The sequence below is a fragment of the Numenius arquata genome, chromosome 7 (assembly GCF_964106895.1).
Source record: "Numenius arquata chromosome 7, bNumArq3.hap1.1, whole genome shotgun sequence".
NCBI classification, from domain to species: Eukaryota; Metazoa; Chordata; class Aves; order Charadriiformes; family Scolopacidae; genus Numenius; species Numenius arquata.
Genome location: NC_133582.1, coordinates 28,888,501 through 28,916,207, shown reverse-complemented (window position 1 = coordinate 28,916,207; position 27,707 = coordinate 28,888,501). Strand labels below are relative to the sequence as shown.

At 39.3% G+C, this 27,707-nt stretch overlaps 1 protein-coding gene across 3 annotated transcripts in view; it reads right to left on the bottom strand.

Annotated features, from left to right (window-relative positions):
• The window catches only part of MACROD2 (mono-ADP ribosylhydrolase 2), an 896,489-nt gene that overhangs the window by 264,918 nt on the left and 603,864 nt on the right, over positions 1–27,707 (bottom strand). For all 3 annotated transcript variants that reach the window (XM_074150306.1, XM_074150308.1, XM_074150307.1), the window contains exon 8: positions 6,845–6,918. In XM_074150306.1, the coding sequence (XP_074006407.1) occupies positions 6,845–6,918 (74 nt within the window). The remainder of the gene's footprint in view (positions 1–6,844; positions 6,919–27,707) is intronic.

Genomic DNA, 27,707 nt, shown 5'->3' with positions numbered 1-27,707 from the left:
GATACCATCTTCGGCATAAATACGGTTTTTTTTCAAAATTACATATAGTTTTGTTGACAACTGTAAAACTATAAGCATGAAAACTACTCAAGCAAAACCAAAAGTAATACTATCTTAGGGGGAGTTGTTTGCATTAGTTATTTTTTTTAAAAAAAAGATTGCTTTCATTAAATATTGTCAGCTAGCTACTCCACTGCTTTCTTGGAACACAGAAACTTAATTGCTCTGCCTATGGGAATATAACTGAGGTTACATTAAAGGAAACTGCATCAGACAACATCTTCCAAGACACACCGTCTCCATCTCCATCCTTCTGCAGAGATAAAGACAAGACCTCATCTCAAGATGCCACTTTGTTTAATTGTCTCTAAAGAATGTAAAGAGCCAAAATTAGATGCCGAGACCACCAAAGGGAGGGGGGAAGAAAAAGTTAAAAAAAAAAAAAACAAACCCACCACCAAAACCAACAACAACAAAACGATCTTTCAGGCAAGCAGTCTGTCGAAATACTGAAATTGGATTGTCCTGATGTCTTCATGGGCTCAGAGGTAAAAGCAACTTTTTGTCAGCTACCTGACCTGATTTTGAAAGGAGAGGCAAGAGAAATGTTCCTACCCTCCTGTCTTTTACCTCCTCAGTATATGCCTATGTAACACAACATAGCATAGCACAGATACTCCCAGACTAATATGGTACCCAAATGGATGCCATGGGGTGCCGTGCTTACCTGCAGAGAGCTACACATGACACAAAGTTGTGACCATGTTAGTTTACCCCAAAATAAAGCTCTAGTGCTTTTAAAAGGTCACTGAAGCACACCTGCACTACCCTGCCTTGGGCAACAGAGAACAGTGGCAACACCCTTTGCTCTGTCCTCTCAGGCAGTGGATGTCCAGGAGGACATCTACCACTCTCCAAACTAGGCACCGGTACCTAGCACCATTTTAGGTGTTTGGGATGTCCTGCCTGGCACACAGATGTTCCTCTAGAGGCCAATGGCTCTCCTGTGGGTCCTGTGCCGTATCTGCCAGCCCATGCAGCAGTCATGTCCTCCCTCAGGCACCCAAGACTAGTGCTCTTTTCATTGCAGCAACAATAGCTCTTTTGAGATGCCTCAAGCAGGCTTAGGCATGGGTGGCCAACACACAGTGCAGGTGGTTTTAAGTCTTGCTGGACCTCTCAGCTGCATCTCACTCTTGAGGAAGCTGATCCCTCACTGCCCTACTCCGACCCTTCCTGACCAGGAGACATCTGCTATAACGTCAGTGTGACAATCTCTGTGAGGACAACGAAAACAGCATAATACCTGAAGCTCTGCTTTCTCATCACAGCCCTTCCCTTCCTTGAATTCCTACACACCCTCCCCATCCTTAGAAATTCAGTTGCTCGTGCAGCTTTTATTAGCTGGATAAAAGCCAGTCACGTCCATGGTTCCCACTGCAGGGAGCATTTCCTCTGCTCTCGCAGGCCCACAGCTCCTGCTGGCGAGGCAAGGCCAGCCCAATCCCTGCGTGCCACCAAGGCACAAGGGCATACGGGAATCAGTGCACAGGAAAGGTAATTCCACTTAAACTATCTCAGTAGTGGAAAATGTTAATGAGATTTGGATGAAGCACAGTACAAAACAAAGCACAGGTGCAGGGCATCTGTGTTGTGGTGTGCCTAACTTGACAAACCAGGTGTTTCCTCCTGAAATTTTTTGTATTGAGAAGTATAGCAAGTGTGATCCTGCCCCCCCACTGAAAACACTCATTTCAGCTGTACCAGGATTTTGCTCATCCTGTTTTGCTGGAAACGTACAATTTAATTTATTTTTTTTTAGCAGTGGGACGATGCATAACTACTTGCTAAAATATGGGGACCTAAATATCACATACTTCAAGCAAAGTAAGAAAAAAATCTCTCTTCAGTCGTGATTCTAATGAAAAGGAATCAGGAATGTGTTGATTTATTTTCCATCTATGTGCTTTTAATCTGCATCAGTTATTTCAATGGAACATATATTGCAATCGTACTTTGCTGGTTGTTGTTCTACTGGGGTGCGTAATAAATGTTGTGAGATATTGTGCAAGAGAAAGAACAATACTTTGAACTAAATGTGCTGTTAAATTAAAGTCTTTTCTTGAGCAGTGAAAAAGTCCTGAGGCTTTTCATGTCAGTGACATAAGGTAAGGCAAATACTGAGCATTTTTTATTTTTCACCCTTGTGAGAAACATAGCATGGTACTGAAGTAAAAGCAAATAACAATTTCTAACATTGCAAATGTTCAAAGATACCCAGCCATAAAAAAACAAACATAACCCTCTCCCCACTACCCCCCAAAATGTAGGGGGGTCCAGTATTTAAAGGTTTTGCAATTCTTTTGTGATACTATTATGGGAAATCAGGTGGTAATATCTCAAACCTTGCCAAATTATCCCAGAAAGAAACATTCTGAACTGTTCAAAGAGCTTAATGTGCATTTTTAAATGAATCCCAGTATATAATTTCCTAAAGGATGGAATCCAATTCTATTTTGTGCTCTAAAGAACTCTATTAAACCTTTAGTGCACTTTGAAATGTGAAAATGCAGTTTGCTAAAGAGATAGCCTAGGTGGTCTGCAGTAAATTAACCCAGTACTGCTGACTCTGGCCATTCCTGTGAGTTTGCTCCAAGGGATTTCTGCGCTTACGGTATAACACCATTTACCAGCTTCTAAACTAGATTTGCCCTCTGGCTGCCAGTCAGCAGACCTTGGTGTAAAACATGGCCCAAAATTAGTTTGACTAAGAGTTGCATTTCAAGACCAGAACAGTGCTGTGTGTTACGTACAACTAAGTCCAAACCACTACTTACAATACTGTTGTTTTTCCCTAGTGGACTTTATGTAGTTAAGTTTTAGGCTGCTAGACAATGATGGCTGCTGCCCTGCCTAGCTGGTGTTCCCTGTTAGGAAATTACAATAGATCTCTCTCTGTGTTGCTTTGTAACAATTAACCTCAGAAAGGAGCTAACTCCATTTGCATGGTAATGAGACATTCATCTGAGCACCATCGGAGTTAAGCATGCTAATAAGGTTTTATGCAAACACCTGAGGGGTCAAGCACAACAATGGACTTGGATAAGAGAACCTTTTATTAAATGCAAATCACTTTTCTTGTAAACACTATGACAGAGAACTTCGTAGGGCTCTAACAGTTTGCAAGAATGGAGTCATTTAGGCTATATTTTCAGGTCCCCAAGGCTGACTAAGGAACATAGCCACTGATTTATTTATATTTTGAATTAATATCAATGTGGATAAAATCTTCATTATAGAATCAAAGGAGAGGAGTACTACAGGAAGGTAGAGAGGAGAAAACAACAATATTGCCTTATCTTTCACAAATTTGTCACAGTTTCCTGGGATGCAGGAAGGCAGATAAGATACTGCTGCTGTAGAGCACAACAAAAGACTCACAAACTCGTTAAATTTTCATCTTATTCACCTCTCTGGTTTTGCCCGGTGTACTGTTACATAGGCGAATTTCCTAGTGAGCAGGCTATCCTTTTGGTCTCTATTTTGCACTAAAACTTCTTGAATTCAATCAATTCACATCTACACTCAAACTGTTTCAGATCTTAAGGACAACCAGCGCCAAACATTACCAAGGGGATAACCTGCTGCCAAACATCTTTGGGACTAAAGGAGCAGAACCGTTTCAAAGGCAAGGCAGATTGCAGGAGAGGAAAGGAAGGGAAGAAGCTGTCTTGGATTGATTTAACTCTGGCAGAGCCAAGTGTGGGAAGCCTCTTTCGTTCAGGAGAGGTTGTTAGCAGGACACACTGATGTATTCCGACAGCGCAGCCAGCATCAGGGCAGTGGTTCTGGTTTGCCCTAACAGGAGTGAAACACCGGCAGCCCTCTGAAAAGCTGGTCTTGTGGCAAATCATTAGAGGTTTTGCTCCCGAACTAGAACATGTGAATTTAAATATCCAGTGGGTGTAGCGGGAGTTGCTCTACCTTTATGACAGAAGTTTATAGAAGGACCAGATCATATGGTTATCTGTAGTAAGAGGAGACTATACTGTGGAGACACAGAAAGTCCCTTTCATTTCCACTGCTCTATGATGAGCTACTTTTAGGAAAAGTTTGGGTGATGTATAATATTACTACTCAAAGCCCAAAATCTAATCCAAGGGAGTAAGTGTACACAAGATAAAATAGATCAGACTGTCATCTAGCACAGAGCTACGTCAGTTCATTTGAACCAGATGAACTACGCTCACCTTGCTATAGGCATTAAACAACAGCAACCCAACAACTGTACGCTTTCCAAAGACCCCTCTCACTGGGTAAGTTACTGCTACCTCCAATAGAATTGTAAAGTATTTTTATTTTGCTGCTGACCTATTTATGACATGTAAGCACGCTAGTATGCCATAGGCTAAAATCCAAGTCAGTAGATTGCAGAAAAACCTTACAAAGAGGGAAAGCTTTGTACAAGAAAGTATAAAGCTATGGATAGCTGGACCCTCGAAACGTATCTTGAGTGAAATCTAGTATTCCACTTCCTTCAAAAATTAACAAAAGCTCTTGAGGATTAGCTCCGAATTGTCATATTCACGGATATGTAATAATTGCATCAAATGCATCCCATGCATGTCTTCAAGGGCATCAAACAGCATGAGATCTCAACTTGATGAGTTTGGGATTCAGGGTGTTAGGAAACATTTAGTATAAAAACTAATAGCTATACTCATCCAAATTCAGAAAACAGCTGTGATGTAAGCTCAGTAGGATAATTTTTAAAAATCATTTTGTAGTCAGGACTGCCTGAGCTCCTTTCACTGTTCAAACATTCTAAACTACAGCTACATATTTTATAAGAATTCAGATTAAATTGGAGTTTGTGAGGAGCAAGATGGGACGTTTAGGGCTAGGCAGCCAAGAAGGCCAAGAATTAGAAGGGAATATGTTACAGAGAGTGAGAAAGGAGGAATCATGCATATTCGGTGTTCATAGTTTACATTAATCTGTTTGGACCGTAAATACACTGGCATTTTGCAAATGCAGGTCAAAATACATGAGAAATTATAACTCAGATAAGAGTCATGAACATATATGACAAACACTGTCACTTCAATCACTATCTGCTAGGAACCTCAAGACCTCTTCCAAAACAGACCTGGGGCTTTCTGATGACAAGAGGAGGAACTCACTTGAAATCTATGGAGGGAACCAGAAAAATGTAGAAGAAACACACTAAAAGACAGACGGAAAGGTGACACGCAGGGCATATGGAAGTTTCCAGGCCAGAAGCAGAAAAAGGAGAAAAAAGGGAAGACTCAGAAGTGTACTGAAAGTGAAAGTTGTCTTACAGCTGAGAAGCAATGGCTGAACCATACAGAAAACTACTTCAGAAAATAGTTTTCATTGAGAAAACTTCTACCCTTTTGACAGGCAGTCTAACAAATGAAGTCAGGTTTCTTGTAATACCACTAAAAGTAATTAAGGGGTGTATATACAGCACATACCCAGCTTTCGAGGGACAAAAACTTACTTCTGGAGCCAAAAAAATATTTTTAGCCTTTTTTAAAAATTATGTGGTAAAAAACGCAATTAAGAGAAATTATAAAATGGCAAAGCAGCGTAAACATAGAAGTTCTAGCCTTACACTTAAGGGTTAAAATTACATACTAACAGACCAGACTCCCAAAAACGTAAGTCTAGAGCTAGGCTGAAGACACCCAGGCACACTGCTCAGATCTTTAAGTCACAGAGCTCAGTGCTACAAAGAACCAGTGTCCAAACACAGACGCACTCCTTAGTGTACCTTTCTGAAATCAGGTTTGAAAACTTCAATTTACCATTCAAATTTCAACATAATATTTTTTTAAATTCCGAGTTGGTAAAAAAACCAAACAAACCTCATAAAACTGCTAAATTCATACTCTCACGTAATATGTTCTCTTCACAAAAAGCCCCCCCGAATATATTGCTAGAGGAAAAATACTACTAATTATGTCCCTGTATTCAATGCATCTCCACTGGATGCATTGTTAAATATTTTCAGACAAAAATACTGAACAACTCTAGCTGTCTGAAATCTGTTGGCTGTCGTCCTGAGGTAAAAGGCATAGCTTCAGTTTAAGACATCATGATTATTTTATTTGTTCTGTCACTTCTATGTTGCATTTTTCCAATTCAACACTAGGAACTATCCGCCTGCTAAGAAGTCAAACCAGAGAAAGACAAAAAAAAGAAAGGGGAGTTATGGAGATAGTTCTGATGAAAGTGGTTTTTTTGTCTTCTAAAAATAATCACCATCGTGTTGCCACTGGAAGACGACCAGTCCTGTCAAAAACTCACAGTTGTATCACATATTTAGTGAGTGTTCCAGGGAAAACGAACACTTAACTGTAAGCAAACCAAAAATTAATGAAAATAGAAAATCCTGTCATACAGCTCTTTACTGTAAAGTGACCCCTGGAACACCACTGACCTTTGGTGGCTGACAACATTTCCACTGACAACTGTTACATACATTTCCTTTCCAAGAATCTCTTCATTATTACACAAAACCTCTGACGCTCAGAAACGGCTTAAGAAGAGAATAGTCTTTTACTTTGCCAGGAAAGATTAAAATGCACAGGAACTGCACAGTATGGTTTCAAACAAAGGTATTTCCCTTGAACTCCAGTGTAGCTTTTAAATATAACAATCTTCCCCCGGCAATATTGTCCTGACCTGATTTCATTGGTCTTTGACTAAATAACAAAAGTCTTCAAGGCTCAAGTCTATGTTTACTCTTTTCACAGTTTTGGACTCAAAGACCATAATATTGAAAAGAAATTTGGAAAATGTATGTTTTATTCCATACCTCATTATGATTCTTGCTCAACCATTCCTTAATAGTGTTAAGGGCAATGACGGCAGCAGGCTCATTTGGAAAACCTAAAGACAGAAGAAATGAGAGATAAATAAAAGGCACATTTTTCTACACATACAAGAAAACAAAAATCTGTGTATTTCCCTACCTCCACCCCTTCCATTTTTTAGACTATTTTGGGATTACAATTGGTAAACTCCCTTCTTCACAGATTTGTATAAAGGTTTTAGGTAACATCAATTACTTTTGTTCCCGGCTAAACAAATTGAAAATAGGACCAGTGATGCTTTATTGGATTTTTTTTAACTCTATTTAGGAAAACTCCAGAGCTCAAGTGAAGTAGAAACAACAGAGTGCTATACATACGTCATACTAGGCAGGCAACAATATAACACATACATCACAGTAACAAATACTAGGCTTACATTTCACGGCATGCAAGAAAAAAATCAGGTGTTTCTTAAGGCATTAGGGCTTTCTTAAGGCTTTCTTCAATCCATCTGTCAGCAAACCTATACAACACTATGACCCCAATGCCATAGGCCTTATAAGGATAGAAATTTTTGAGTTAGAAATATCTTAATTTATGACCTAAAACATAAAGAACAACTTTGGAAATTAAAGGATTCATGAAGCATAAGCGTATGAATTTAAGGCCTGATGCCACATGATATACTAGCGATAGTAACTCCCCCCAGCACTAAACAATATCAGAAATCTTTCCAGGGATACAGACTTTTTGCTTTGATGGTCTCTATCTATCAAGTCTAAAGATGCTTTCATTAGTTAGGCAGCCTTAATTTAATTTTCCTTTAAATTCCTAACTTGAGGGCAGCAAATCATTTTTGCGAGGATTTAAAAATAAAACCCCATAAGCTGTATGAACAGTTCTCAGTAGGTTAGATTAATAGAAGTCTTTGAAGAGGTGGAGCTGCAGGCACAGTGTACAAGCAAGCAACAGGGCTAGAAAGAAACAGTCATGATATTTGGCATACAGCTGCGTACATATAGCCTTTTTTACATCATACATCATCCTCGCACCATAAACTGAAATGCAGACACTGCAAAAATTAGTAGATATGTCCAGCTTTATGACCTAGCACTTTATCCTCCAAACTCCTATCTTCTTTAACCCTTTTTCACAACTAGTGCACTGCCAGATTAAAAAAAAAAAAAAAAAGGGAACAAAATCCCTCCACCCTCTTTGAGTCACATCCCCAAAACATTACTCCCTGTAACTAGACTCTACAAGGATTTTAATACGTGTGCTTCTGGACGTTTCAAAGTGATAGATAACAACTATCCAGCAAGTGTAGCAAGTAAAATACTCAATGTTTGGGTAATACTGACATTTAGCACATGCTTCCTTTGCACACGTTTCTCAGTAAAGCATGTTTTAAAATTTTTTTGAATTCTTTTTTTTCCAGGTCCAAGATTGAAAATTAGCTAAGATCCTACAAGTGTTACTGTGGATACTTCCACTGCTGCTGGGAAAATATATTCTTATGACATTTAATAATGCTGCTGATATCATCAAGGCATATGTCTTCTGACACAAACTAATGAACATGAACAGAACCCAAAGCAGGGACTTCCAACAGCCTCATTTTCATCACAGAAAAAAACAGACCTCTAAGCAGACCGTCTGCTCAAATTAGTAATATCCTCTCTAACAAACCAGGACTTTGTAACATCGAAATTCTGTACCCTGCGTGTGGTATATCTGCCTGGAAATACAATGAACAGCATGCAGAGGGAGAAATGTGTATTTCGGACGACTGATACACCATTGTTTATGCACTGAATGGTTTATTTTCAGAACAATTCTCTCTCCAGCAAGATTCACATTTCAGGCTTGTTTTTCACTTCCTTGCAGCAGGGCATTTGCCCAAAACTGTGATATAGCACTGGCAATTTTAAAGAATCATAAATCTCTCCATAAATTGTACATTATTTAGAAAACTGCTGCCATACTAACCAATCTTAAATAGAACCTTATCTAGAAAACTGGTGTTCAATTACTCCTAAGTAACCAGAATGTAAAAGAAATAGTTCAGCAACCAAAATAAAAAGCCTTGAATTCTGTGTGTGATTTCAGAAAGTATCTTGGAATCCATAGAAGCCTTTTATGACCAGTTACCAAAAAAAAAAAAAAAAATAATCTCTAATTAGTATTTTATACACATTTCTAGTAATTTTAATGAAAGGATTACCTTATTGGCTTTATGCAGAAGCAGGATGGAATTAGCCTCCTGTTCCATACCCTGCACCAGCACAAAAGACTCTGTCTCTGATTCTCAAAGAGAAAAACATCTTGTTTTATAGGACTGGGTTACAGGGAGATAAAGTGAGATGGGATGTTTTTTAACATGTTTTTGCGTTGTTTTTATCTCCAAGCTACATTTGTCTGCCATAACATTTCTGGTCTACTCTCATACACGCACCCATCCCCCTTCCCCACTTTCCTTTCAGCAAAAAAGCAATCTCCGTGAGCACGTGGGAATCAAATTACTTGAGAGAAATGAGCTCAAGGAGCCTCACAGTTAACCGACTGCTGGAGCAGCAGCTCAGGCAATTCTGGCTAAAGGCTCAATTTCACAAAAGATAAAACAGGTAAAGTAATAAGAGTGACACTGGCCCGTGTTACTGCAGTGGGTGCTCCTCCAGAATACTGAAAAGGACAAGGGCACAAAAAGGCAAAGAAGCATTAGCCATAAGGCACAGGCAAGTGGTGCCTCCGTAGGACTTCACTGGGTTTATCCAGCTGGAGAAAAACAGAGGACTGGCAGGTTGTAGGCCATGGATACATGTGGGGTGAAATATATATCTACCCCCCAACGCAGGCCTCTAACTTGGGCTGGGCTTCCTACATGATCCAGCGGCAAAGCTGTCATTTTGGCAACAGATCTCGCTACACCACAAAATGGGTGCAGGCTGTCTGTGGTTCCTGAAGAGCTGCTTCAGCAAATGGGAACCTTGCAGTGCCTGCAAAAACCACATCTCACTATCTATTACCAGGCTCCACTCCCACCCCTTCAAGTACAGCAAATCCTAGAAGGGAGCAGCCACCATCTCTTGTGACCCTCTTGGTTCGGGAGCCTTCCTTTAGCTTTATTCATGACAGGGGATGCCACAGTCGGTGCAAGCCCGGTAAGTCAGTAGGAACGAGGGTCTGCAAAGAGTCTGGCAGGGTACGAAAGACATGGTGGGTGACCGAAGTCCTGTGCGCTGATTTTGGTACCAGCATCAGTCTGGCTACAGTCAAACTCAAAAACCTCCTCTCCCATGTTGCTAGTAGATGTATATACCAGTACATTCACTCCCTAAAATGGATGACTGTGCCTTCGCACTCCCCACTACTACAAAAACTCCATCCTACTACCATCATATAAAATACACCTCATCTGAACTCTACTGCTTTTGGTATGTCCTTGCACAGATATTACCCATGGTGACAGCCTATGAAAGCTTTTAAAGGTCTTCAAACTTATGAGCTTCTGCACTTCTTTCCAGGACTTTACCACCTTATTCCTGGAAATTGTAACACTGACCTGAGAAATGGCTGCTAAAACAAGTTGTACACTGCAAGTTCTTGCAGTCATCATGGCCATAATTTTCCAGAGAAGGCATGATAAGATCCAGCAGAATTATTTTGAAATATTTGATATTAAGTAAATGTGTCATTTTAGAGGAGGAGAACTGAGAAAGTAAGTAACTGTACAGGTACATGTTGAAGTTCCCCTTATATTTTGTATTTATTCCCTGGAAAGCAACCAGTAAGAATGGAAGTCCCCCTGTTTCATCAATGCACAGAAACTATGCGATGAATTCCCTGTTGTTAGACACTCTATTGTAAATGCTCAGCCTTTTGCGCTTGAGGGATTTAGCAGAGAAACATCCACACTATTGAGAATGTCTGTTACTGTATGCCTAATTTGTCTGTGCAGTATCTGAAAAATGTATACTAGAAGTTCTTCAATGAGTAAGAGTGCTACAAGGATTTTCTGAGATAAAATTAATAGAAACCTATTTAAGGGACTCCCAAATTATATTGAGATGCTGGTAGCTTTATCTGTCTCTCTTACTGTGCTCAATCCAATGCTGCATCTTATTAAAAATGTCCAACTTACAATCAGGTAATGTCACTTCCCCATGAAAAGCCCATTAACAAAACAAGTACTAAATAATCAACCTTTAATATGATGCAGCTCAAGATGATGATAGCAGATTATATAGGTTACGTTATAATACTAACAAGCAAATGTCAATCCAGAAAATCACTTTAGTAGCTGCAGGGGTAACTGTTATAATTTGTCAGTTTAACTGAGATGCCTAATGTTTTCCGTAAATCAACTCATCCTGGTAAAAAAAGGTCTGCATGATTTTTTGTTAGCACAGCCTAAATGCTATGCAGGTTTTTATTCATTTAAGACTGCTCCCTTCTCTATGGTTTCTGAAAGGCACATCACAATCTTAATATTCTTATTTGCCAGTTTTAATGGTTTAATTTTGAATCACGGAAAGAGCCAACTGCACTTCAACACAAATACGCCTTATGTGTTTCTCCTACTTTCTCAGAGGAACACCTACACGGGCACGTTTGTGCCTATATCAAGATGCAACAGTTTACAGATCGTTCTTATGTTCTAAAAATCAAATCTGAGTCCCACTGTTTAATCAACATGACTGTCAAAATGTAATAACTTCCATTTATTTAGTTTAGGTATTTGTCGATGATGTTCAATAGTATGTAAAGGAAGCTCTTCAAATAGTACTCAACAGTCACATTTTGACACTGTGCAAGTGTACTGAAGGCCTTCTCTGCAGTCAGTATGACAGGGTATTTCCACCATCTATGTGGGAATCATCAGCACCAGATGGTGCAGAAAATACTTTTCCCAGGTTTGTTTAAAAAAGAAAAAAAAAAAAAAGAAAAAAGCACTAAGCATTTATTCCATATGTACTCTGAAACCCAATATTATTATCGGGGCTAAAAATGCTTTCTGAATCACAACAGATGTGAATAACTGAGCTTCATTATGGTCGCGTGGGTTAAGGCTAGCTATTGACAACACACTAATCATAACACTTCAGACTTATCACTTTATGACGATAAAAGGAAACAAATGAGATGCACAGCCCAGCATGCCTGAGGTGGGGTTACTCAATACAATCACTTGTCCTTCAGTTGTGAAAATAGCAGTGTAATCTTGCAGCCAATCCCATATAATCATCTTGTCACAGGTATATTTTAGTAGTCAAAATGAAATCACTCGTGCTAGGTTGATTCCTATTACCATGCTAAATCTGGCCTGTTTGGGAGCAGAGACGGTAGTATTCTACCTATATGCCTAGGTTGTTGCTAATGTTGAGCTTCATTTCTTTTTTCCTTTTTTTTTTTTTTTTTAAATAACTATGGTCACATGAGGATATGATAAACAAGCTGACAAGTTGCTAGCTTGATCTTTTTTGTGGACATTCACAACATGGAAAGGAAATGCCCTCATTTGGATCAGCTGCACTGAAGACTAAACAGAAGAGCCATGAATCTTCTGCTAAATAACCTACCTTGCCTTACTGAACTCATTCAGCCAGAGAAAACCTTATTTGCTGTCCTCTCAAAAAGTAACTCTCAAAGACAGTGAAATTAAATACTGTGAAAAGCCAGTAACCTTTCTGTTACCCCAAGAAACAAAGCTGCATATATTCACAGCATCCCTTATAGACTATGCAAGAGCAATTAATTATCATGCATATAAAACGTCAAGGGAAAATGAGAAATTTTCAAAATGCATAAACAACACATTCTTCTGAAGAAATCATTATATGTCTCTCAATTCCTCTCAAGCAAGGAACGTGCCTTTTCATTTTCCTTGAGTGAAAAAATTCAGCAGCAACAGGAAAATACATACAGCTCCTGAAGAACGATTGCCAATTGCATTCAATCGTTGACATGATAAAGAGGCAGCTGGCAGAAGACAGTTAATAAAGAAACCCAAAATAAGCATCTAGCAACTAATGCAAGAAACCGAATGTCTCTGCTATGGTGCAGTGACAGAAAGCAGGTAGAGTACTGAAATGTCAGAGAGCCCTTCTCCCTTCTTCATCTACAGCAGGGCACTGGGTAACTCCATGATCCCTACGTCAACCAGTGTCAATGCTGGCACCAGGGCACACTCTAAACCACATGCACCTCAGCAAAACCACCATGGTCTTAAAAGCATCAGCTGAATATAGGTGTATACTATGATTATTTAGGCCACGTGAACAGATAGAGAGGCTTGCACTAACTTAGTATTCCAATAAAGAAAAACTAGATTTTAAGTTTACCAGGCTGCTAGATATTTGTTAGCATTGGGAGAGAAAAAAAAAAGTTTTACTGAAAATGCATTTACACTTGAGCTGATGAAGAGGAATAGAACTTTGCTGTGAGTACCTTATTGCAGGACGTATTATACCAGGATTCTGCAGGAGAGCTGCATATTTGCAAGACTTCAACTTTTCCGCAGCAGTCAGTAGATTTAAGTCAAGATTTTGGTTTCTTTCTTTTCCAGCATTTATAGGGAGTATGCTTGCAGGGCGACCACATCATGGATAAATAGGTTCTCTAACGGTCTTGTAAAAAAATATAGCGAGCAATACCCAGAGACTCTCTGGGAAGAAAACTGCTTCAGAGCTGTGCTGTTTACTGTGCTATGTGATGGAGCTTTTCTGTCTGTCAAGAGTATTGCTAATGCCCAGGTGGAACATTAAGGCTTCAAGCAGAGCATAAGAGGGAAAACAGCAGAAAAATATCACAACATCGAAAGGGAGAAATCTCACTACTCTAGCAATTAGCATTCTCATACAGTAAGAGAAAGTAAATACAATGCAAATGCAAGTGAGAGAGATACTTGCACAGGTAGTTTTGCAATTATAAAATCTACCTATAAGATCGTATATGCAATGTTTGCGTAAATTACACAGCCCTTTAGACACATGTATGCAGCTGTTCCTGAGCTCAAGTACATCATTCTTCTTAAAACACACTCCACACCATATCCAGAATTGCTATTCCAAAAAACAAGTGCTGTACAGAGAAATGTTAATTGGAAGAGGTTTCAAAGTGTACATGAGCTCCTTAATGCAATGTACTTCACCTTCTACTTATCCATATATAGTAAGCAAGTTGTTTCTTTAGGGTGGCAACATAACACAGCAAAAGTAATTTGAAACAAAGTGTAAAGCACTAGTCAACTGTGAAATCTCCCATCATACACCGAATTGAACAGCAATGGGATATTGGCTTCATTGTAGTTACAATTCCAACAAGGTTAAGCATTTAAATAAAAATGCCTTGTTGCTCTCTACTGAAGCAATGTGTAGGGAATCAATCCTACCTTCCTGAAGCACCTTGCTAATGCTGCAAGAGATGAAAACAAACAAAACCCCCCATACCCACACACTCCGAATCCCACTTGAAACTGATAGTTTTTCTGAATAAAAAAACAACGTGGTCTGATGCAGTGACACTTAACCTTTACTGCCACTATCCCAGGCCCTCCCTGACACGCAGTGCCTCGAAGCACTCAGGGAAGCCTAAGCATCCAGAGATCTGCTCTTCAGCAATAGGAATAAAGAAATGATCCTGGACCTTGCAAAGCCCCCTTCCCTATGGAAAACGCATCTTGCAATTGGTTGCAAACTCTAATTGAAGTCTCGCCTGAAGTTGAGATATTGTCAACATGCCTCTCCTTGCTGGAGTCCCTAATGTCTACTAATGCATCTGCCGTTACAGGCTGGGCAGGGAAAGGAGGGGGAGAAATTGCTATGAGAGGCTCACTCTTCTCCTTGCTGACAGGATCTTCGCACAGACAGTGGGAGACAGGAAAGTGCACTGCAGTGCAACAGGTTTGGGTGGAGGAAGAAGAGGAGAGGGAGGGACAACAGGAGCTCTTGCAGCAAGATGAAGTGCAGGGTTTTGGGGAGGAGGGCTGAATTTGACAGAGACAATACGAGGGCTCTTAGCTTTGCTGGAGCTCTCGGTATTTTGACTGGAACAGGCAGCACATTGTGACAGGAGTTACAAGTACAAGGACTTGGGAATACACATGTATACGAGGGATGTGAGGGAAGACAAGCTACCGCAGCAAAGTGAAGGGAGATGACAGCATAAAAAGTCTGAGAAACTTCAGAGGAATAAAACATTCACAGGCAATGGACAAAAATACAAAGTCATGTAAAGAAAACAGCCCGCGTTGCCAGCCCAGCTCTATCCTTTAAATCACTTCCACCACATTCAATTGCTCTGACAGATGCAACCCAAAGACCTAGCTGGATTATCTAAACCCAACAGAGTACTTGGTGAAGGCCGTACGCGTACTAGAACAAACAAAACAATCTGACATTATTTCTACTGAAGCACAGTTCTTATCTCCTCTCCAAGGGAAATAAAAGATTTCCTAAAAGCGCATAAAGAAAATCAGCTGAAGCTACATATACTCATTCATTGTGGGGGAGAAAAAAAAAAAGGGAAAAAAAGGAAACAAAGATGTTCTTTTATCTTCTCCTCCAAAAGACATATATGGAAAAAAGTTATAGGGCAGGCTGGGTGAAAAAGCAAGATACTGTGCAAGGCATATTTAATCTACTTAGTTTACGCTTTTTAACAAATACATTATTGATTCTTGGTTTGTGTGTATTATTCACGCTGTGGATTTTTTTTTTCCCTTCTTGCCTCAGGCAGTGATAAACCATACTAAAATGTCACACAGACCAGCAGGTATTGTATTCAGGAAGTTTACAACAGCTCGAAACTGAAATACATCCTGATAATCTGGAATTCAAAAATGCCAGTACATTTTGGAGGAAAAGAGAGGGAGGTACATTTTATATTTGATGCCTAACGTCATCAGTTCTTCACTGTACAGTAGGGCACTTCATACTACTTCAACACCCGCTATGTGAATGCTACTAAAACAAGTGCTTGTGCAGGATGTTTGACTTGACACTTCATTGCACTACCTCAACGTTTTATGGATTAATTTTTTAAGAGGAAGCTTTTTTTTTTTCCTTCCTGCCTAGATACTGCTTCATTTCTGTAGAAGTTATTTACCTGCCAAGCGATGAGCTCCATTTGAAAATACATATCCTTCTTTTTGTCCAGAAAGGGTCACAGTGCACCTTATTTGGTTTTAAGCTACTGTATGTATCGGCAACCAGCCAATCTACTCTAAATGCACAGCTTAATTTCAGGCTGTATTGCAGCAACTTTATGAACAAAAAGTACACAGAAGACACCAACAGCTATTCTACCCTTCCTCCCAACGCCGCACTGAAAACTTTTTGCTTGTTCTGTTACCTGAGGTCGCAGCAATATACACAAAAGGAGAAATGAAATTAGAAAGTGTTTTAGGGATTGGATTAATGGAAAAACTGGTTTAAAGCAAGAGAAAGGAAAACTCGAAATTTAAAACTCTGATTCCACAAACCCGACTGGTTACAACCGTGCATCTCATGCTTCCAATGCTCTTAGCAAGTCCTTATATGCTAAAGAGAGTAGAACAAATGATTAAAGGGTAAAATACAAAAACATAGTCTCTTGGAAAAGCCTGACTCTTCTTCCACCTTCTTTCTGGTTTTTTTTAGGACTCATTCCCTCACCTGCTAATTATATATACCTGCATTAGCACCCCATTATTGCAACACTTCTCCTGACTGACAATCAGCCCCTACATCAGCTGCCTTTTAAACCTAACAATAGCAGGTGATCACAAAATATCCCAGATCTCATCAGGCTCTTCAGCGTGTCAAAAGATCACAGCATTAATTGTCAAACAAGTATTTTTTGAAAATATGATTTCTGATATTATCTCTAATTTGCATTTCACTCACAATTATACATTTACAGAGTCTTGCATACTTCAATCAAAAAGGAAATTAAATAACTAGTTAGTGGCGCTTCCAATCCCACAAATTCAAATCCAATTTAATCTTGATATGAACTTTAGGTCTTATTAACACTTGTTTTAAATAACACTTTCAGCATTTATTCTGACAAGTTGACATGTGATTTTTTTAAATTTTTTTTTTTAAAAATCATTATACAAGCAAATGTGTTCTGCTTTAGCAGGTAAAGGAAATCCTTAATGTTTAAAAATGTTAACGGATGTCAACGTTTCTGGTTAGACCAATATTGGTAAATCCAGCTTTAAAGTAAAATTATGTCATTTTGCGAGATGCCATTCTTCAGAAGTAAAAAACCCAAATAAATATATTTTCCATGTCATTTTGAGCAACATTCAAATTGATACAGGAGAAGTACCAATGCAAATGACAATTACTGTAGTCAGAAGCAATGCCCATATTTGAAAAGAAGGAGCCTATGCTATGGTTGGTTAGATTAAGCAGCGAAGGATATGGAAGACTAAGAAATTTCTTTTGTCCAACAACCCAGTGCAAATACAGAAGCTGATCTGGACAATTTAAATGTAAATTTCTTACCACCTGTTAGACAAGTGAGATTAAAAGACCTTCACTTAAAAAACAGGCATCTCCAACCTGAGTCTTTAAGTGAGAATTGACCTCCCACCTCAATTTCCTTGTAAATGCGGCCATATGGCAGCAAAAGGGGTGGTTTATTCCAGCACTTTATTAAATTTAGCTTGTGCGTACGCTCAGTGTGAGATGACCCACACTGTGCCTGGGGAAAACGACACTTTGGAGGCAGATCTCCATGCTGCAGGCAAACATCAATCCTCTCGGAAACACGGCAGCCCAGGTAGATCAGCAGCCAGTGTACAGTAAAGCATTTAAACTTATTGGATGGAGAAATGTAATTGATTATTAAGCAACGAAGCAAACTATGGAAAATAAAAGAGCTTTAATTAGAGCAAACGTAAAAAGAAGGCGGGTCAGTTCAAAGGAGCTTTTTACATAATTGAAACCAAACATTAGCGTTCAGAGTTGAGCTTATGAAGCGGTTTTAGCAAATGTGATTTCCATTAATTTTATCAAAGGGTCCTCTCTATATATACAATTACAATCAAGATAGCTTGCATTAACACGATAGCTGCACATCTCCACCCCATAAAAAAATACCACTGCAATATTGAGTTGAGTCAGGATTATTTCAGTGAATTATCATCACGCAGTCACCACCCTCCACAGCACCACCTTCCTCTTATCTCAGGGGACAGAAACCAGTAAAACCACCCCAAAACCGCACGGAGGAGGCAAAATGATCACCGTATGGAACAAAATCCAGAGAAGTCAGGGCAATTCAGGCAGGTTTAGAGAGGTTTTACAGCCCTCAACCCGGGGCGGGGGGAGGGGGGGGGAGAAGTGCAATCTCCCACCTCTATACCTTAAAACTGAAAAAGGCATTTCACAACCTCTCCTCCTCGCACTGCAGAGATCACAGAGAAGGCGGCAAAGAAGGCATCTAATTTATAATAAAGCTTCCTCATATTTCCCGGTCTGTAGCGAAGGTTTTGTACCGTGTGCAGGCCTCTGCGGGGCCTCTGTGAGGAGAGGCCCGGGCCGCCCCAGGCCTGTTCTGGCCGGATCCAGCCGGTTCTGGATGGTTCCAGCAGCGCCCCGCCTAGGGCACAGCCCAGGCCCTCCACAGCACCAGTGGCACCACGGGGGAAGGCGTTTTAGAAAGGGGTAACCGGCAGCGAGGAAAAGAAAATAAACTGTAAGAAACATTCCCCAAGCCCCTCTTGCAGGAGGGGGTGGGAGATTTGGGAGTGAGGGGGTGGCTCTGACCTTGGAAAGAGGGGGTGTGGGGAAGGCCTTTGTCTCTCACTATTCGAACCAGTTTTAACTGGCAAATTAAATTATTTCTCCTCAAGACAAGTCTGTTTTGCCCACGATGGCACTTGGCGAGTTAACTCCCTGTCTTCGTCTCGATCCATGAGCTTTTTCATCTTATTTCCCCTCCCATCCTGCTGAGGAAGAGGAGTAAGAGAGTGGCTGGGTGGCAGCCAAGGTCAAGCCACCACATGACCACAGATTTCTCTGTCATAAAATACTCTAGCTATACTAGTTCCCTTTCAACAAACACACAACTTGAAAGACTGCAAAATTAAGTCACATTAACGTGCAGAAAAACTATTCAAAAAGGCAGAGATGGGAAAATTAAGGCATGAGAGCACTGATGCTGGCGAGACCAGCGTAAGAGTTTGTTCCAAAACAATCAAAGAAGTATTTTGAGGGTGTAAGGGCGCAATTAATTCTAGTTAGACTTTTCCAGTTAGGTTTACAAAACTAACAGACTGACATTCTACAAGAAACACAGTTGATTTTTATGAATGAATTACTAAAGAAAGGACCTCCACAACAAAGCAAGAAAAGTTAAGAGTACTGATGAGTCAAAACCAATGGGAACAATATCTGTGCTTATTTGAATTATACATATTTATATGAGCTTTGCAAAATAATCTCATGCAGCTTGATGCTTATGCAAATTAAAGGTACTAAACTTACAGTAACTACCTGGAGACAGGAAAAGAGTAACAGACTGAAAGTTTGTAGCTTTGTGCCATTACTACTTTAAATTATTTCAAAACGCAAACAAAAGGTGCTGTTTCTATCTAAAATAATTAAGCATAAATAAAAATAAATTATACTAACACTGTAATAGGTCCTAATCAAGCCATGTTAAAACCACCACGTGTCCAGCACTCAGTGTTTAACTTAAGTATTCTAGGAATAGAGAAAAAAATAAAATAGCAGACATCCAAATGAAAGAAGGATCTCAAAAATTCAGAAGACTCAAGGAGGATTTGTACTCCTTAGAAAATAGGAGATTACAATTAAATCTCTAAGACACAACTGAATTTTAACAAACAGACTAATTGCTACAAGGTATCTGAGTTCATGCAATCACTAAAAGAAGAGAAATGAACTAAGAACCCACCTCTCCACTAGGAATTGCTAAGGATAGCATTTGTAGCGACTAGATTTTGTAACAGTTTTAAAACTGCTTAGAACACTTCAAATGAAGAGCTAGTGTGCAATAATAGTACTAAGTCAATGGAGGAACCAATGAGTGTGTGAACTTTCTTGTGCTGAAATTTTAATACGGATCTTGTTTCCTAGCAGTTCCCCATCAGATTCTACTTTCTAATGTTCTGTGTACTTAAGACTGGGATAATACAGCCAGTATATAACTGATGATCCAAAAGGATTGAGGCACTTTTGAAAATTCAGTAAGGAAATGAAAAAAGCCCACACACTACAAAGCAAGTTCACAGTGTGGAAAAACATCACCACCTAAATCCAGTTTTAACAAATGAAGATGCTACCACCTCAAGCAGCTCATCTCTGTTCCCCAGAAGTTACTCCACACTCAGACCTGCTGGTGGAATGTTTGTGTGAACGTCCCCTGCTTTGGTCCAAATCAAGTGGGATGGGTTAGCATCAATCTAGGTTGTGGGTTTTTTTTCCAACCACGCTCCTCAGGATTGAAACGGATTAGCAAGAAGTCACACAGTCAGGCAGGTGGGCTGACAGACCTGAGGAGGTTGTGACTCCTGGCGTGGGGCGACCAAGGGAACCGGCAGAGTGAGCTGTTGGAAGAAAGGCACCCTCACAGCAGGTGGAACTAGAGTAGCCAAATAGCACTTAGATAGGATCGCTCAGATGTTTTGGTGGTGGTGACTTTGGTTTTTTTAAAAGTGAAGTATCTTTTCAGTAACTGCATCCAGTGAGTATTAATGTGATGATACTGTCTTAAGCACTGAAAATTACAGACATAATTTGGGACTGGACTGAAGCACATGATTACCTCCTAGTGTTTACTAAGTGGATATTTAGATCTGTTGGGAACGAAGGGGAAGAGAGTTTCATTATGAGTTCTGACACTTTAGGGGAAGAGAGGAGCCTTATAATTTAGAGATCCGCAGACATTAATGTATTTAGTAGGCAGTGACAAAAACAAGCAATAAATACAGAGTAACCTAAATAGCAGGGATCATACATTACAAGTTACAAAATTAAGACTATACATGAAATTCAGGTTGAACCATTTTGTTTAGTAAGTAGAAAACCAGTGAAATATGTTGACAGTAAGAGTCATAAAAACAAATAATAAAAATAAGTAGATTAAAAAATTGTGGAGGTAAGAGAAAACTTAAGACACCAAGAATGATAAAATGTGGAGCCAAGGCTGAAATATATTCAGTGCAAATATCAAGGTGACCTCTTCCTAGCTGGAAGCTTTGAGACTGTGAAACTTCAATAATTTGTGAAAATTGGTCTATTAAGTAAACATAATTCATTATCCAATGTAATTTTTTTAAAGTATATAACCTCTTGAAATCATATGTAATTTAAACATAGTGTATGTTTATAAACTACAAGTCTATGTTTTATTGGCACGAGTGCTGATGGAGAAACATTTCTATCTATTTCTTCTCAGAAAGTGTTCAGCTTAGTTAAGGTCAGCGTAAATGCCACATAATCAACATGGGAAACTCGGAAAAAGGTCAACCACTAGGAAAAGAAAGCTTGAAAACACGAAACAAGGTAAGAAAGGATTCGGAAGTTAATTCTTTACCATCAAATGCATGAAATTCTCAACTAGAACATCACTGACTGCCCTTGGTGAGACAGTTTTGAATATACTGGTGTTATCAAAGAAACTCAATAGTAGAGCAGTTAAACATTTCTATGTCACTTTTGCACAATATTGAAAAACATCAACTGAAAATATACATGGGGAGTTGGTAAAACCTTGAGTATGCACATAAATTAAACAGCTATAGATTCTTGGACATTCAAGTTTGTCAATTGCACGTTCTCCACTTCTTGGTTGCCAAGCATGGCAAATAAAATCACTGCTTCTGATTACCTATATTCAATAAAATGGTGACAATTAAACAGGCCACACAAAAGCAAGACTGGTGTAAGGTTCCACAACCTGAAATCCTCATTAGGAATGACATGGAAGCATTGACAATATGCACCCTCGTTACCTGCATCACGGCTGAGAGCTTGGAATAGAACTGAACTTTAAATCTCACATCCTCCTTTGTGAAGAGCCTACTATACATTAGTAAACTATTGCTTTACTGAAAAATAGTAAATTACAACTTAAGAAGAGTCGACAGCAAACTAAAACAGCAGATTCCTAGGCCACTGACCAGCATAGTCAGCACGTAAGTAACATCACTGTTTTCTTCTATGTTGTATTTAGTACTCTGGAAAATGCAGTGACTTTTCCTTTCTCATGTTGGGAACTAGACTTTATTTTTCTAGAAGGAACAAAAATCATCTTCTCTTAATTAAGCAGTGCCTGTTTAGCAACTGAATTGTTCCTTTCTCTCATTCCTAAAGCCAGGAAAAAAAAAAAAGCCAGAAGACTACAATCAGCTAGCAAATATAGCTCAAAACATTGTTGGCCTTACAGCAGTAATGTTCCTAATGGCACTCAGCTAAGAAACAAGAGTTCTGGACTCATAACGGTCTGCTATGCTGTGTTTACTAGCTACAACAAAAAGAATGGTTAAAAACCTATCAGTGGCATAATGTTTAGCACCTATTATGGACACAAATATAACTACCTTACGGTAATTAAAGGCATAAGAAAATGATTAATGTTCTGAAGCCATAAAACTGCATCAGTTGAAAAGCTATTATGATTGCACTGGCTACAGCTCACAGCCTACACTGGGCAATTTACGCTGATATGCATTCTGCATAAAACTGATACTCATTTTTTTCCAATATTGGATAATGAACTGGTACATAAAGCTTAAACTATGCACCACACGCTGGTGACTGCTGGCACAGTTGATTTACTCATCCTAAGGATGCAACTATTTGGGGGGGGGGTGTGGGTTTTTGCAGGGGTTTGGTTTTTTTTTTTTTGGTGGGGGGGTGTGTTTGTTTGTTTTGGCATTATTTTTTTTTTAAGATTAGATTTCAGATGTCCCTATTCTGTATTTATCTTACCAGAATGCTCAATGGTTCATACTGTCATCTTCTCCATCTTAGAAATAAGCTTTTGATCATAAAAACTGAGAAACAGGAAAACGGATACAGAAGACATGTTACCCAGCTGCCAGCTGGAACAATGTGCTGACATTTATACTGGCTCTTATTTAGCTCAGCGACGTCTGAGCCAGGCCCTCCCCATGCAGGATCAACATCCCATTATTCACGTTGAACAGTACCTTCCCCAACAAGCAACCTGTAAGTGCTACTCAATTTGACTAAGCAAATCAGAATTTGTTTTTTGACAGAACAAGCCACAATGTGTGATGAAAGATGATATTTTCCATATGGGATACTTCCAACTCCTTGAAAGTGAAGGTTTAATGTTCTTATTCCAGACAGAAATGAAAATAGAGGGGGACAAAGTCTTCCATTGCCACAGCATCACATACAGTAAATTACTATGCTATAAATAGTACTATATATTATTTCTGTTAAAGGGTTCTTTCAAACATCATAGAGAGAAGGGGAAAAAAGTGATATGCTGCATTGTCCAAAACTAAATTGGAAAATGATAGATACAGTTTATCATCTAGTAATATATAGGAAAGCAAGCACTCTGCTCTCTCGCGTATAAGTAATATATTGAAAGGAATAAAGAGAGACACACACAAATCATTTACAAATCAGGCTTTAAAGTAATGTTCCTTTCAAGGGGGTAGATACTCTTTCAAGAAAAGTAAGATAACAAAGTCTTTTCTGCTCAAAATGAACATTATAAGAAAGGACATTGGATGAGCTTTCTTCTCTGCTGAAGTCAATGAAGTTAGAGTCAAAGCAAATGGGGTCAATTACAAAAAGCTACATCTACTCCTCTAAATGCAATGGAGTATTTCACAGCTAGTGCAAACCACTATAAGCTTCTATGACACCAAGGTATATTGATTTACTCCAGCATGAATTTAACTGTTTCCACTTTAGTTACCAGATGAAAACCTAAAATCTGAGCAGTAGATAGCATAAAGAATATTATCACAAGTAGGTCAGTTAAAATAGGGTCTTCATATTCCAAATATAACCCTAGAAGTGCTGCACCATTCTAAGAATTACATAAGAAGTAAGCTAAGACATCTACCAAAAGATCTCAAGTGTTTTCCAGGGCTGACAGTGTCAATCTAGCTCTTTAGCCTGCCATTTTTTCCTTTCCATCTGGAATCAACCTAGGTCCTGTTCCCTGGGTCAACTTCACAGACAAGTTATCGTCGCTCAGACCTGCTGGCAATAATCATTGCTGTGACAGGCTTCTTGAGCAGTCGCCATAACACGTCCACCCAAACCAAGGAGCCATTTTGGTTCCTGTGGGATCAGACACACAATCACTCCTCACAACCTAATTTAAGTTGTGCTCTCTCCAGGCATCTTGTAAACCACTGCACACTAACTCTTCCTCCTCAGGACTAATCCAGGTGATCCCCAACCCAGAGCAGTGATCGACGAGGTGCTGGGTGGCACTCAATAACCTTTATCGCACCCGCCAAACCCTAGTACCGGGAGTGAACAGTTTGTTTATGGGTGGTGTTGGTGACAGGCACACCAACAAGTCCTCTCATTCAGTCTAAGGGGGTGAATTGAAAGATTAGTCTGTCATGCCAGCATGAGGCCTCATTTTTCTTCTGTGCTACATAGGTCGCCCCTTTCCCACAGCCTGTATTTGATTGTGATTAATTTGTCAAGGCTGGCTATAGCATGGAAATGAAGAAATGGATTGCCAATTACAGTTAGTCTTCTCACAGAATACCCCTCGAACCGGTGCTATTCTGCAGTAGTGACAGCTCAGAAATAAACTGAATTCAGCTCTATTGAGCAGAAACCTGACTCAAAGTGTATTTTAAAGCAGAAGGTGACTTTTCCCACCCTCCCTCGCTAACCAGCTCTATCAGTAAATGGTTGACTTGTATCCTGCCTGCCTGGCAGGTACACAAAAAGGCCATCCACATTTATTTTTGTAGTCACCTTGTTAAGACATACTGAACTTCTGACTTAACACTCTCCAACAAGGTGCACATTTGTTTCTGAACGTCTCACCCTGAGTAAGCCTGAAGGGGAATTTAATATGTATACCATTACTGCTAAGTAAACAGAACAAGCAGTGATTCTGCTCTGTACAGAAGCTCTTAAAAGCATTCAAACTTTCTCCTGAACAGTATTCACAGTAAGGTAAATTTTGACTCTTGCTGCATTTCCTCTGCCATAAACCTCATGCATTCTCACAAAGTGTTTAATATTTCACTGATACATACAACTAGCTTAAATTGAATAATCAGATTCTGATAGATTAATCAAACAGGAAACAATTCCACAACGACCTGATTTTTATTAATTATTAATATGGAATTTGAGGAATAATGCCTCATTCCCAACAATGCATGCATGCAATTAATTTTATGCACTGGTACAACCACCAGTAAATTAGTCAAGCTGCATAAATTCAAAGCATGTATAAAAATCTACCATTCTATTACCTCTTTTACCTCAAGAAAATTCAGACCACTGCAATAGATGTTTCCTTCCATTGTTGTCATTCATTGTATTTTATCCTATTGTCTTGGATATCACATCTTCAGACAGAAGAAAGGGGAACGTGTTTCCAGCAGTCAGCAGCACACAATGGCTTTAAACACATTCTGAATACAAAAAGGCACAACTCTCTTCCAGGCCCAAGGTGGCCTTCCATTAACACAACTACTGCCAAGATCTGCGGTGTGCAGAACTGCAGAAAACCTCTTTTAAAGATCTGCGATGTGCAGAACTGCAGAAAACCTCTTTTAAACAGGATCCTGGCTTAGAAACTGGATTAGTCATTCATTACACTGAATCACCCAACTTTGCTATTCTTCTTCTGCCTCAGCGGCAGTTGCCCTTTCCAATGATGTATGGTAGCATTCCTGACTAACAAAGATGCAGAAAAATGGACAACATAGTGAATGACCCCTGGAGGCAGACACACCTTTAAATTGTCTTTCAGGTACTTCCTCGAGACCCACAATAGCAAGTCTATTCTGTTGATCTTTTCTTTCATTTCAGGAGAAAGTATTTGCCCTAACAGCAATACATTTTTACTTTTCACAGCCCACCTAAAAGCCTCAGTATTTTTACACATACTTCTTCCACACTTCTTGAAGCAACCTTCAGACACCTAACATATGAATGAGAGATGATTCATGTATATGGTGACTTTCTGTATTTGTACTGAAGAGGGTCTCCAACACTGACTTGGCCCATTATGATAGGTATTGTATAAATATACAGGTGGTTGAGGCCCCTTCCCTGGAGTTATTCAAGGTGAAGCTCGACGAGGCCCTGGGCAACCTGGTCTAGTTGGGGGTGTCCCTGCTGACTGCGGGGAGGTCAGAGTAGATGACCTTTGGAGGTCCCTTCCGGCCTGGACCAATCTATGAATCTATGAATATATAAAATGTACAAATTGTAAGATACAATGTCTGCTATGGAGAACAAAAAATAGGACAAATAAGGGGCAGGTACACAATACTCTGTGGCCTGGCCAGACCAGAGTATTGCTGTGTGCTAGAAATAAGGAAAGAATGAGAAAAAGGAGCTGTTTTCTTAAGGCATTTCCTAGCTAACGCAGGCACAGAAGTTCAATAAGATATATTTAATACCTTTGTGTTACAACTAATTGATATATGTCACACTACATATATTATTCCAAGTCATCTTTACTGTCAGGCTTTTAACCACTATTTAAGGACATACAAGTATAGACTAGTATGTGTATTCTGTTCTCAAGGAGTAAGTTTTAAGCAGTGAGTGGGATTCAATTTTAACTGAATATGCTTAAAAGTTTTCATTTGTAAACGTCAGATAAAACAACTGTTCAATATTAAAATGATTGTGGGTGATGATCTAGGACTGAAAAATATTACCCTAGACACTTTTTAGATCTTTTTCTAGCTGCTGAAGTGTAGACAATTTGTGCTGTATCACTAAGATTACATACAAGACTAGTTATGCCACAGTGCATGGGTGAATGAAATCACTGCTAATACAGCACACATCAGCTCTAGTGCAAGTTTTCAAACCCAGGAGTAGTTTTACAGCTGTCAAGATGATACCCATTCTTCTTTAACTGGATTAATTTTATATTAACTTCCTCCTTTCAAGGAAGCTCAGTTGCATCATGAAATTTGACTGAAACCATTAAACCACACATCTGTCTTTTTACAATGTGTTTAAAACTCAGAGGTAACATACTTCATATACAACATTTTCTGTAGAAATGGAGAAGGCACGAAAAAAATGTTCTTGTAATTACTAAGTTGTCACACTACATTTAATCACGAATATAGTTAAAAGACACCCACAAGAACACAGTGTTCTCCTTTTGGAAAGAAAACCTGCTTTGCTGTAGCACCGGATAAGATCTCACCAAGGAATCTAAAGTAACGGTGCAATTCCCTGATACGAATTCTCACTTGTCAATAAAGAAAACATGCAAGAAGCTTGGAATCACAGAAAAACCCAGGTTGGAAGGGCACCACCGCACCTCTGAAGGTCATCTGGTCCAACCTTCTGCTAGAAGCAGGAACAATTTCAAACCTGGATGGTGTTACTCAGGACCTCAGAGAACCCTAAGGGAGCACATCTTTGCCCTTTCTTCTGAATGCTGACTTCTCAAGAATAAATATAAATGTAGAGAAGTACTCATGAATAGCAATATACACACTTAACTGGTTGATTTAACTATCTGACTAGGTATCCAAATGATTAGACTAGGTGCTAGGAGCCTCTTAACTCTTCGAGACAGTAATTTTTAAGTTATCTTGGGCCAGTTCATTCCTTTATATACATTTAAAGCTAAATAAAGTGACACTGCATAATTTTGAACTTGGGCATCCTTCTGCTGCTGGCTTCT